The 13,372-nt window shown below is 45.0% G+C and overlaps 1 protein-coding gene across 1 annotated transcript; it reads left to right on the top strand.

Annotated features, from left to right (window-relative positions):
- Positions 1-2,479: 2,479 nt before the first annotated feature.
- On the top strand, positions 2,480-12,335 carry DPAGT1 (dolichyl-phosphate N-acetylglucosaminephosphotransferase 1). The gene is made up of 9 exons (XM_072155572.1): positions 2,480-2,775; positions 3,899-4,019; positions 5,343-5,556; positions 5,641-5,787; positions 6,818-6,902; positions 7,818-8,006; positions 10,325-10,412; positions 10,512-10,664; positions 12,033-12,335. The coding sequence occupies exons 1-9, from the start codon at positions 2,630-2,632 to the stop codon at positions 12,096-12,098; spliced, it is 1,209 nt and encodes a 402-aa protein (XP_072011673.1). The 5' UTR covers positions 2,480-2,629; the 3' UTR covers positions 12,099-12,335.
- Positions 12,336-13,372: the final 1,037 nt, after the last annotated feature.

Below are 13,372 nucleotides of genomic sequence, written 5' to 3'. Positions count from 1 at the left end.
TCCAATATATCGGACGCTGAGCTGATGCCGGCCCAGTTCGAGATCAGAGCTAAGCCGGCATCGGGATAAACGGGGGGGGGGGGGGGGGGGGGGGGGACTTCTGTAACTAACAGCCGACATCCCAGTGTAACACCTGCAGTGGGCTCCGATCGCATGTGTTTAACCCGTTAAATGCCGTGGTCAGCCTGACCGCAGTATTTAAACTGCATTCTGGGGGTCTCTGCCCCACGAGTACAACATGTCCCGCAAAAAAACAAGCCATCAGCTCTGTAGCCAAAAAAATATGGCTGCTATCCCTGTAGTTACTCTCCTGTTATTACAGATCCTGTTATGCCAGCCATGGGATATTCAGTAAGGGCCTTTGCTGTCATAGAATCAATGACGTCACAGGGGGGCAACAATCAGATCCAGTCACCTTTGACCGTGGCATTAAATGGGATCAGTGCCAGTGCTGGATGTCTACTGCATCATGCCATGAATAGGCTGTGATGTACTAATCCGTCAAGCATCATTGAAGAGTTAAAAATAAGACGCCAGAATTAGGGTCAGTTCCCATCGAGTAGTTTGGTTTCCGTTTTGTTTAAAAAAAAACAGATTGTAATTTAAACAAATGCCTGAATGGATACATTAGTATCAAAGTAGCAGTTTTTTAACAAAAACTTATTTCCATCAGTATCAGTTTCCATTATTTTATAGTCATCCGTTTTTTTTTTTATTGCAACTATCCGCTCAAATAAAGGAAGGGCTAATGGACGATGTAAAAACTGGTAAAAACGGATACTATTAAAAGTCTATTGAATTCAATGGGGAAAAACTGATACATTATTCAACCGTATTTAAAGGGAACCTACCACCACGAATCTACCTATAAAGGTAGATCGGGTGGTAGGTGGATGTATGGGACGTGAGGATAGCCCTTTTTAGAGCTAATCCTCACGTCCCCGCTAGCGTCACATAAACTTTATTGCCCTAATATGTTAATTTAATTAAGCGGCTACCGGGGCGTGGAGTAGCCGGACACGAGGCTACACGGCGCGGCATGCGCAGTAACTCCGGCCTCGTTCCCGAGATCGCGCATCTTGGCCGGAGTTACTGCGCATGCGCAGAACTCCGGATTCTCGGACGAGGGCGCGCAGCTGCCAGGAGCTGCGCGCCGAAGATCACAGTGTAGGCGGGGGAAAGCAGCTACTGGGGCGTGGAGTAGCCGCGCCGTGTAGCCTCGTGTCCGGCTACTCCACGCCCCGGTAGCCGCTTAATTAAATTAACATATTAGGGCAATAAAGTTTATGTGACGCTAGCGGGGACGTGAGGATTAGCTCTAAAAAGGGTTATCCTCACGTCCCATACATCCACCTACCACCCGATCTACCTTTATAGGTAGATTCGTGGTGGTAGGTGCCCTTTAAACATAAACTGCATAACGGAAGCCAAAACGCAGATGGGAACTTAGGGGAGTGGTTGGGGGGGGGGTCAGCGGTTTCCATAAAGAGTTAATAAAATTAATTTAATAAGTCATAGGCATCCACAATAAAGACACCATCAAAAAAGTACAATTTGTCTTGGGGCCAAAAAACTGTAGAGTTGCAGAGTGTAACCCAACTTTACTATTATCCTGATTTACAAACTTAGCAAAATAACTTGTCTGGGAGTCAGGGTTGTATAGATTGTGAGCCCCATGGGGACAGGGACCAATTTGACATGCTTTGTGCTGCGCTGCGTAATCTGTGTGCGCTATATAAATAAAGAATTATTATTATGAATACAGGCAGTCCCCGGGTTACATACAAGATAGGGACTGTAGGTTTGTTCTTAAGTTGAATTTGTATGTAAGTCGAAACTGTATATTTGTAGTTCCCGACAATTTTTTTTTTTGCCCCAGTGACAATTGGAGTTTCAAATTTTTTTGCTGCAATAGGACCAAGAATTATCAATAAAGCTTCATTGCAGACAATTTTAAGCTGATTATTACAATCTGGGACTATTTTAAAGCATCCAGAGAGCTTCACCAGAGGTCACAGTGGGCAGAGGGGTCCGTCTGTAACTATGGGTTGTCTGTAAGTCGGGTGTCCTTAAGTAGGGGACCGCCTGTATTAAATATGTTAAAATAATCTTGTCCTCCAGTAATGAGAAGTATTAACCTCCCACCACTAGGGGGAGCGCTCCACTGAGGCGCTTTTTCCTGCGGTGCTGAGCAACACTAATGTAAACGTATTAGAGACCACGCCCCTTCCTCTAGTCTGCCAATGACAGCGCAGGGCAAATGTCCAAAGTAGACTGGTGACAGGACAGGAAGTGTTGTTGAATGAAACTATGCTACCTCCCACCACTAGGTGGAGCTGTGTTCTAAAAGCGCTGTAAACAATTGTATAGCCCTTTTCCTCGCATCAAGCAAAGAAGGCCACGCCTTGTCCCCTCATCAGCCAATGATATCCCGGCACAAAGTCTATATTTTATAGAAGGAACACGCCCTTTTTCTGTGGTAGCCAATAGGGAATGTAGCACTTCGGTAGTGACAGAACAAGTTCAGAGAACCACGCCCCCCAGGCTGCTCAGCCAATGAGGGCGGTGACACTGTAGTAGTGACAGCACTGCACTGTGCCAGGCGGAAGTGTCGGTAGACGGGAGGAACATGCCGGTGGTACCGCTGCTGGTGAATGTGGGCCTCTCGGTACTGGGCGGCCTGGCCACGGCTGCCCTGATCCCGGCCTTCCAGGACCATTTCATCGCGGCCAGACTGTGCGGGAGAGACCTGAACAAGCCCAGCAAGAAGGAGATGTAAGGAGCTGCTCACACTCTGCAGCACTGTCCATAACGCTCTGCTGGCTGTAAGACTACAACTCCCAGCATGCCACAGTGTGGGGATCCTCAATATGTTTCTCTAAAGCAGCTGCAAAACTACAACTCCCAGCATGCCACAGTGTGGGGATCCTCAATATGTTTCTCTAAAGCAGCTGCAAAACTACAACTCCCAGCATGCCACAGTTTTGGGGTTCTCAATATGTTTCTTTAAAACTGCTACAAAACTACAACTCCCAGCATGCCACAGTGTGGGGATCCTCAATATGTTTCTCTAAAGCAGCTCCAAAACTACAACTCCCAGCATGCCCTAGAGAACTGATCCCTTATGTTTGCTCAGTTGGTTCCCAGGGCATGCTGGGAATTGTAGTTTCTCATCACTGTCGCCTTAAAGGGAATTTCATAGATTTTCTTTTTCTAATTAAAATAATATCTTGATATATGATATATTCTATTCCATTTCTTTTTATTGTGTGATAACAGTAATTAAAAAATAAATATTGTTTTTATACATTATTATGGGGGGCGGCCCATAAGCTGCTGTTTTTAGCATTTAAAGGGATTGTCCGGTGATGGCAAGTTAGGCCCTATCCACAGTCGCACATGCGCTGGCTGCTCTGTTCATTTCTATGGATATAGACAAGTGCGCTGCTCTGCTATCTCCTTCGCCTGAGAGGCTGGATGCATCACTCATCTCGGCTGCTAAGAGTGTACAACACCCTCTTTTATATGTCCCATGGGGGTACCATCACTGAGACCTCCACCAATAAGCAAGTTATGCCCTATCCTGTGGATGTGGCCTAACCTGCTATCACCAGACAATCCCTTTAAAGAGATGTTTTACGTCAGGCACATGTATGATAGACACAATAGTCTGGAGATGATCACCGATGGTTGTGGGCATGCTCTGCTAGCTGTGCGGGGAAGGGAGAAGATAAGCTACAACATAATCCCTTATAATGGCCGGATACTCTAATCCTGTCTGAGATGACTGCTGAAAAGTGATCTCTACAAACCAGGAAGTATCAGAATATGAATGACAGTGATAGTTGCAGGATTTTTACTTCTGTATTAATAATATACATATGTTCTCTTTCCACAGACCGGAGTCTCTAGGAGTGATAAGCGGCGCTGTGTTCCTGCTCATCCTTTTTTTCTTCATCCCTGTCCCGTTTCTGAGCTGCTTCATTGAAGAGAAGTGTAAAGAGTTCCCGCATCATGAGGTGATGGAGGCTCACTAATATATAAGTGCATGTACAGAGCCGGACTCTTTGGTCGTGTTCACACTTTCCACTCGAATCGTGTTTTAAAATGCATTTCAAGCACATTGGAGAGGAGCTACTCCTGAGTGCAGATGTGTTTAGACCTAAACTCTCGCATTCGGGAACTATAAACATTTCTTTTGCTGGTAAACAAGGCACCACTGACTAGTAATGGGTCGTTCGTGAATGAGCCGACACAAAGAGCCGGCTCACTGAACCCCATCCCTAAATGGCTTACCACGCCCCCTTTAACCTAAAAAAAAAAAAAACGGGTTAAAAGTGTAGTGGTGTGGGGTAACTGACTGGCCTGCAGCTCCCTATTATATATTTAATAGGGAGCCAGAAGAGCCGGCTCTTCTTAGTGAGCAGAGCCTAATGAGCCGACTCACTAAGGAGAGTCGGAATTCCCATCGCTACCACTGAAGGACCCCTGCAAAAAATAGTGTATAACAACTCTATTTCCCCCTGACACCGGCCAATCAATATGTCTCCAGGTGTGTCCAGCTGTTTTCCAACGGGATCGGCATACCAGAGGCCGAAATATTGACCAATGACAGTCTGTTACCAGGCAAACCACCAAACTACTAAAAGAGCGGGAAAAATTACCTCAGGAGAAGGACCGATTATAACATTGTCCCTCTCCTGAGGAGAGTCCAGGGGCCTCCATTATATTATAAGATTCCCTCACATTGAATATTTCCCATATGAAAGTGACCTGTGTGTATGTGTAAAACGGCTTATCCTCTCGGCAAACGGCGTCATTTTGGCCTCTGTCAAGAGGATGGAGCCATTTTCCCTAATTTACAGGTTACTTATCCAATGCTTTGGCCTGGTACATGTCAGTATGTAGCCATAGGTGCCTCAGGCAGTGGATTTTCTGGTTTGCGTACATTATGGCGTCTGTTGAGGTTATACATTAGTAAATCCTCGTCATGTCTGCCTCAGGGGGACACTGCATACAGCAATGAGGGAGTAGTCGGAAAAAAATCTGAGGTTGGATTTCAGGGTATTGTCTTAGCTGAGACGGTTGTGTGGGCTGTCAGAAGGGTCTGGTGTCTTATTGTTTGTGTGTGTGTATAGAGGTGGTTTGTATAACCAGATGGGACCGAATTCTTCTCACCCCTATACAGCTGTGGTCTCTGTGATATGTGACTTGTATAGGGTCACATATGGGTTTTCCCCCATATGAGTAGACTTTGCTGGTGGATTTTGTGTAACTTCATGTGACACCACATCAGATATGTCTACCACCCCCTTTATCAGTCTTCTTCTACCTCCCTACAGTTTGTTGCCCTCATCGGATCTCTCCTTGCCATCTGTTGTATGATCTTCCTGGGGTTTGCTGATGACGTCCTGAGTCTACGCTGGAGACATAAGCTCGTGTTACCCACAGCGGCGTCGCTCCCATTACTGATGGTCTACTTCACCACCTTTGGTAACACAACGATTGTTGTGCCCAAACCCTTCAGGCCACTTCTGGGGCTTCATGTAGACTTGAGTAAGTGTATTGTGAGTAGTGTGAACGCTCCCTTACTGCTCCATAGATCTTCCCTGGTGTGATATATTCTCCCTCTATCTCTAGGTATCCTGTATTATGTCTACATGGGCATGCTGGCAGTGTTTTGTACCAATGCCATCAACATCCTGGCGGGGATCAATGGTCTAGAGGCCGGTCAGTCGTTGGTCATTGCTGGATCTATAATAATCTTCAATATTGCAGAACTGAATGGTGAGGACCTGAATGTCTTTGCATTTTACAGCATTAAAGGGATTGCTTACAAATGTAAGGAATTCCTTATCCATAGGATAGGAAAATGTATTTATTGCTGGGGTCCGACCACCGGGACCACCATTGATCATGGGAACCAGGGATATGTGAATGGAGTGCAGTTGTACATCTGTTATCTGACCTCCATTCGGTTCTAGGGGGTTGCAAGGCATAGGTCCAAAGTCCACTTAAATTGAATGGAATGTGCTCCATACACTTTTATCACTTCACGGGACACACAGGGATGAGTTTTATATGTGTAGGCTGAAAAACATGGCTGCTTTATTTTAAAAACATCTCCTCTCCAGACCATGGGGGGGGGGGGTGATATTGCAGTTAAAGGGAACCTGTCAGCAGGAACCAGCCTAATAAACCACTGCCAGTATATAGTCAGAATACGATGGTTAATGATGCGACTGAATGCAAGACCATCAATAACAGCAGAGGGGACGTTCTGAGGTGAGGAGAGCTTGACTTCAGTCCTAAACTCTTTGCCTCCTTCACTTTATACAACCAATTTAAATATCGCTTCAAAATTGATTTTCTGGATGATGCCACTACACTAGGCCATGAAAGAGACATGATCTGGAAGATATTAATCTCTATGACGACATTCTGCTAGTGGTTTAATAGGTCAATTTTTGCTGAAGGGTTCCCTTTAAGCTCCATCCGTTTCTATACCAGCTGTATAGAAATACCACCACGATCAGGTGTGGAGCTGTTTTTGGAAGAAAGCAGCCATGTTGTTAGGCCTCTGGACAACCCCTTTGAATCTTTATCCCAAGAGTGTAGGTTGTACACCTCTGACAAGGCAGAAGGGTTGTTTTCTGTACACTTGCAGCTCGTTATTATTGGGAGCATGCAAAAGGAGGCCTATACCCGATGCACATACTCTATAGCCAGCTAGGCATTCATGCTGTCATACTCACTCGCAGGAAATAGAAAATCATTTGATGCCATGTTTATCCGTTTCTTGCTTCCTGTTTTTTAGGTGACTGTCGGGATGATCATCTCTTTTCCCTCTACCTCATAATCCCATTCTTTTTCACTACATTGGGTCTGCTCTACCATAACTGGTAAGGTCTAAAATTCTCTCCATAAAATGTACAAATAACAATTCGATCGAATTCCAAGGCGCTTCCTTCTGAGGGACCCCTAGAGTCTGGGATGCTGCACTTAAAGGGCACCTACCACCCCGATTCTACCTATAAAGGTAGAAGGGGTGGTAGGTGGATGGATGGGACGTGAGGAGAGCCCTTTTTTGGGCTAATCCTCACGTCCCGGGTGTCTTTTAGAAAACTGTATTGCAGGCATATGTACATTTTTTTTTATGTGGCTACTGGGGCGTGGAGTAGCCGGACATGAGGCTACTAGTCACGGCTACTAGTCACGCCCCAGTAGCCACGTTACTCCGCCTACCATTTAATCTTCGGCGCGCAGCTCCTCGTAGCTGCGCGCCCTCGTCCTGGTCCCCCGGCATCTGCGGCCTTCTGCGCATGCGCAGTAGCTCCGGCCGCGGCCCCGCAGCCGAAGGCCTGCGTTCTGCGCATGCGCAGAAAGCAGGGGACCAGGACGAGGGCGCGCAGCTACGAGGAGCTGCGCGCCGAAGATTAAATGGTAGGCGGAGTAACGTGGCTACTGGGGCGTGGAGTAGCCTCATGTCCAGCTACTCCATGCCCCAGTAGCCGCATAAAAAAATTTACATATGCCTGCAATAAAGTTTTTTAAGACACCCGGGACGTGAGGATTAGCCCAAAAAAGGGCAATCCTCACGTCCCATTCATCCACCTACCACCCCTTCTACCTTTATAGGTAGAATTGGGGTGGTAGGTTCCCTTTAAAGGGACCACACCATGATACTTTTCATTGTGCTTCTTTGCTATCTGTTAAATGATACTATTCTGTTATAACCCCCTCCCCCCCCCAAAAAAAAAAATACCGGTCCCTTTTATGCTGTGAATTAATGTGTATGTTTTATTTTTCTCTACCAGGTATCCCTCCAGGGTCTTTGTGGGGGACACATTCTGCTACTTTGCTGGGATGACTTTTGCTGTGGTCGGCATCATTGGACACTTCAGTAAAACAATGCTGTTATTTTTCATTCCCCAAGTCCTGAACTTCTTATACTCATTGCCGCAGTTACTGCATATAATCCCGTGCCCGCGTCATCGCTTGCCGAGGTAACGCACCATCATAGTATATACACTGTTATTTTATATCTGGAGGAGAGAGCTGAGACTGCCTAGCAATACAACCCCATTATTGATGTACATATGCCTTGTAAGACAGACCCCATGTAAGTTCTGTACATCTTAGTGATGGTGTAAGGGTTGTTGTGTGTTAAAGGGGTTGTATTTTTGTTCTCTCCTATCCACACAAAAGGGGATAACAATATGATCAGTGAGGGATCGATGAACAGGATCACAAAAGAACAGGGGTCCAACTTTCACTGAATCTATCAGCATGCCTGGTGCCGCTCTAACTCAATTCTACGAAAAGGTCAGACATTAAAGGGGTAATCCCACAAAGACAAGTTTCTTATAAGTACTCAGCATAAGAAAATAACACGTTCTCTAATTCACTGTAATTAACCAAAAATGCAGCATTTCAGATATAAGTCCAACCTGTCTCTATCAGTCCTGCTGTACATGATTTCAGTTGCCCCTAGACACGACCCTGTAACTTCTCTTAGCGTCAGACAGCCATCTTGGATGAGATTGTGGAGCTGAGTTTCTGTCTGTCTCTGCTGTGTGGCTGTAGCCACGCCCCCTGCACGGAGCTCAGAGACACAGACTGCTCACCATGTGCTGGCAGGCTGTGGATCAGAGAGAGAGGCTACAAGGAGATAAGTGATCCGGGGGAAGGGGATGGCAGGCACATATGTGAGATGTAGTAAAGCTGTGTGTGCAATAGGCATCTCATCTCTGATCTGTCTCATCTCTCTGTTTCAGTGTGTTAGTACAATGTCAGAAGCCAGATAAAAGTGTATGTACACCTGTACCCTGATAATGTAACCACATTGTCACCACACAGAACTAGATGGTAATACAGTAACCTGTCTGCCCCGCCCACACCCTGGGATTTTGCACTGAGCAGCCTAGAGAGTGATAGGAGCTAAAACAGTGATAATACTGAGTAAAATTGTAACGTAAGGGGTTAAAATGATCTTTATTGTGTTAACATCACTAGGGGATTGAGATGTGAGAATTTTCTTTCGTGGGAAAACCCCTTTAACCTTCTTGCTTTTTTTAGACCACAAGAGACGCTTACATAATAGTTAGAAGTTTGGTAATGTGGTTGATTAATACTTTCCAGTTATGTACTTCATCAGCTTGGCTTTGGGGGTCCCTGCAAATCATTGTTTACTTGGCTGTACCAACTTATATATTCTAAAACGGTCTTGGAAAACCTTTTTGACTCCTTCACTCCCCAAGACCACCAAATAAACTGGAATTAACTCCTTAATGCATTGGTGTCAAACTCAAGGCCTGTGACCTTGTGTTATCTGGCCCAGCTCTGGGTCCCTGCCCCCTTTACTGCTGTAGTTGGGAGCATAGCATAAGGGACAGGATACTCGCCTTTCCTCGCTCCCCTGAAGCAGCAGCAGCAGTCATCGTCTTTGCTTCCATGTGCACCCACTGTATGGGCTGGCTCTGAAGCCGACACACGTGATGTGACATAATCACATGTTCTGGCTTTAAAGTCGGCACATGCAATGGGCGCACACGGGAGCAAAGACTACAACCACTGCTGTTGCTTTGGGGGAGTCGGGAAAGGTGAGTAAATGTTTGTTTTTTTGCCCCCACAGAGGAACTGAGGAATGGCAGGGTCCGCATGGGCGAAGGAAGGGGCAGAGCGAGGGTGAGGGGCAGGGTCCACTTGGGCAAAGGGAGGGGCAGGGGCTGCTGAGGGGGCTTTGTGGCTGCTAGGGGAGGCACTGTATCGGCTTTGTGGCTGCTAGGGGAGGCTCTGTGGCTGCTGGTATGGGGCACTCTGACTATTGTCTCAGATTATTATTTATCAATATGTTCAGCTTTGTGGTTGCCCTCAAAGGGCTGATTGTAATGGTAACGCTGTATAGATGTAACTACTAAAAAGCTTTAGTAGATGCATTTACACAATAATAAAATGAAATTTGGCAATCACTAGGCTGATGTGCTCCCTGTAAAAAGGAGTTTGACCTCCCTGCCTTACTGTCCTAAACCACCCCCTATGCTGACCCTAGCAATGACCTCAGACTGTTGTTGACATTCACCCTGTCACTGCTCTAGGTCTCCAGAGATGCTGACACTATCACTGTAGACTATCAGGCACACCGACGTTAACCCCTTCTCTATCCCAGATCACCGGGTATATAGTTAATAACCTTCACTGGTGTTTAGCTTGGAAGTTGTCACACATCCGGTGGTCCTGGAATCTTTGTAGTATATACTGTATCTATAGAACAATTCCTGCTGTTCTGGGATGTTTCATGACAAGTGTCTGTACTTTTCTGAAGGTTTGACCCCAGCACAGGAAAGCTAAATATGAGCTACTCAAAATTCAAAGCGAAAGATCTGCCACCAATAGGAGCCCTATTTATAAAGGTAGGTGTCATTCATCACCTTCCAAGAATGTCAAAGTTCATATGAATTTATGTATTTGCGGACAAGGGATTAATCATCACATCCTTTACTCCTCCTTAGGTTGCTGAAACGTTACATGTCGTTGATGTCAAACAACAGAAGGCAGATGAGGAATTCATGGAGATGAGTAACCTGACCATTATAAATTTTGTCCTGAAATTAATTGGGCCAACAAAAGAGAAGAACCTGACAATACTACTACTTATTATCCAGGTACTAGGTTATAGTGTCTTAGTCATCCCTATACAAAGGTCCAGAACGTTCTATAAGGCAGGGGGTCTCCCAATTGAAATGAATGGTGGTTGTACAGAAGCACTTCCATTATCCATAGGACAAGGGATAAAGTGATCACTAGGGGTCTGAGTATTGCAAACCCCAGTGTTCACAATGTATCTGACCATTTACATTAATGGGACCTCTGGGAATTCTTAAAAGTGAATTGTACACAAGTTGTCTGCTGGTGGTCCCGTCACATGCAGAAGCTGCAGGCAGTTGTTTCTGGGGTTTCCAGTAGACAGACATTAAAGGGAACCTGTCACCAGGAGACCCATTTTTAGCACCCCCCCCCCCCCCCAGTCCCCACAGAGCATAGTACCTACACTGCCAAAGTGTTTTTGTATTAAAAATTGGTTTTACAGAAAAAAAGATATGTTATGTTGTACCTTTCATTAGTATCTGCTGTGTGACTAGGCAGTTGCCTTTTGGGAGGGGCTGGAAAGGAGCAGTCCCCCCCCCCACCTTTGGGAAACTGCTTCTCCATGTGACCTTTTCAAATATATGAAAACACCCATCACTTGGCTTAGCGACGCCCCCTGCCCCTCTACAGCCAATCCCGAGTGTGGGGAGTTATTCATATATTTGAAAAGGTCACATGTTTCCCAAGGGTGGGGGGGGAACTGCTACTTTCCAGCCCCTCCCAATTGGCAACTGCTAGTCACACAGCAGATGCTAATGAAAGTACAATATAAGATATATTTTTTTTCTGTAAAACCAATTTTTAATACAAAAACACTTTGGCAGTGTATGTACTATGCTCTGTGGGGACTGGGGGAGTGCTAAAAATGGGTCTCCTGGTGACAGATTCCCTTTAAACAAAATCTGTCATCAAAATCCATCTTGATAAATCAGGCAATATGTTATCCATGGCCTCTATCATTCTAAAATCCAACTTTTAAAATTATTTTTATGAGCCAGAAGTGGCTCTACCTGAGCGGCTCTGTATGTACAAACTGTTACTGTCTCAAACCCTTAACCTACCCCATGGCATTAGTAAACAGTGGAAGCGGGAAGGTGAGAACCATGTAACAGCCTGTGAAGCTGTAACACAGAGGGCCTTTAGTAACACCCCTAGAGCACTTCTGGCTCATTAGAATACATTTAAAAGTTTACTTTAGAAGGATAAGGTGCCATAGATAACAAATGGAGGAAGATAACCAGTCACGGTGCCTGGTTTATCATGCTGGGTTTTAAAGGTAGATTTCCTTTAAATATAATTTGTGCTCTGCACTGTGGGAGAGGTCTCATTTTTCACATTTTGGGATTTTCTGCCACCCTTTCACATCCCGTGTGTTACTTTTGCAGGTTCTAGGAAGCTGCTGTGCCTTTTTAGTGCGTTATCAATTGGTGCGACTCTTCTACGACGTGTGACCTCCTATGGACTGTACATCAGTGTTTCCTCCCCGAGCCTGCGCCGCTGCTCTAAGGCCGTCCCCAGGATACGATGTGACGGTTATCTACGGGGTCCATACTCCCTGTTCTCAAATATGCACTAAACTTTTTTTCAGGTGTACCTGGACTGGTACTGTTACATGGGCCGATAGGATCTGAAGGAACTAGAGCGGGATTTCTGTTCATTGTTAAATATTAAATGTTTTATGTTTTTAATTTTTTTTCTTAATTTTATTTTACTTCATGTAAATAGATGAAATTTTTTCATATTGAGAGTAAATCTGCAATCAAAATAATGATAAACCAGGGACGCTTACTCATAGATCCAGGCACCGTGACTGTGGTAATCTTCTAATATTTGTTATCCATGGCCTCCTTCCTTCTAAAATCAACTTTTACAATTATGCTAATTAACCAGAAGGGCTCTGGGGGTAGGTACTTGGTTTATAATACTTAAAGGGCACCTACCACCCCGATTCTACCTATAAAGGTAGAAGGGGTGGTAGGTGGATGGATGGGACGTGAGGATAGCCCTTTTTTGGGCTAATCCTCACGTCCCGGGTGTCTTTTAGAAAACTTTATTGCAGATATATGCTAATTTTTTTTATGCGGCTACTGGGGCGTGGAGTAGCCGGACATGAGGCTACTAGTCGCGGCTACTCCACGCCCCAGTAGCCGCGTTCCGTTGCCATGGTAGCTTCGGGTCTCACGAAGACCCGAAGCTACTTCGGGTTAACCCATTCATTACAATGTGCTATCAGCACATTATAATGTATGAGGAGTAAAATCCCCATATACTGCCATACTGTAGTATGGCAGTATATGGTAGGATCGATCAGACAACCTAGGGTTAAAGTACCCTAGGGAGTCTGAAAAATAGTAAAAATAAAAAAAAAAATTATAAAAAAACCTAAAAATTCAAATCACCCCCCTTTCCCTAGAACTGATATAAATATAAATAAACAGTAAAAATCATAAACACATTAGGTATCGCCGCGTCCAAAAATGCCCGATCAAAATATAATAACGGTTTTTCACTGTGTTCAACCCCGTAACGGAAAATCGCGTCCAAAGTCAAAACTGGGACTTTTTTGCCATTTAAAAAAAAAATTAAAAATTCTATAAAAAGTGATCAAAAGGTCGTACAGTCCTAAAAATAATATAATTGAAAACATCATCAAAAGCCGCATAAGATGACACCACCCTCAACTCCATACAACGAAGTATGGAAAAGTTATAAGCACAAGAAGACG

The sequence above is a fragment of the Engystomops pustulosus genome, chromosome 6, assembly GCF_040894005.1.
Source record: "Engystomops pustulosus chromosome 6, aEngPut4.maternal, whole genome shotgun sequence".
NCBI lineage: Eukaryota > Metazoa > Chordata > Amphibia > Anura > Leptodactylidae > Engystomops > Engystomops pustulosus.
This window is presented reverse-complemented; position numbering and strand designations above follow the sequence as displayed.

Excerpts from the sequence above, each read along its gene's own strand:
- DPAGT1 (XM_072155572.1), top strand. The coding sequence starts at position 2,630 with ATGCCGGTGGTACCGCTGCTGGTGAATGTGGGCCTCTCGGTACTGGGC. Across the intron at positions 2,776-3,898 it reads AAGCCCAGCAAGAAGGAGAT|ACCGGAGTCTCTAGGAGTGA; the intron begins GTAAGGAGCTGC and ends CTCTTTCCACAG. Across the intron at positions 5,557-5,640 it reads GGGGCTTCATGTAGACTTGA|GTATCCTGTATTATGTCTAC; the intron begins GTAAGTGTATTG and ends CTCTATCTCTAG.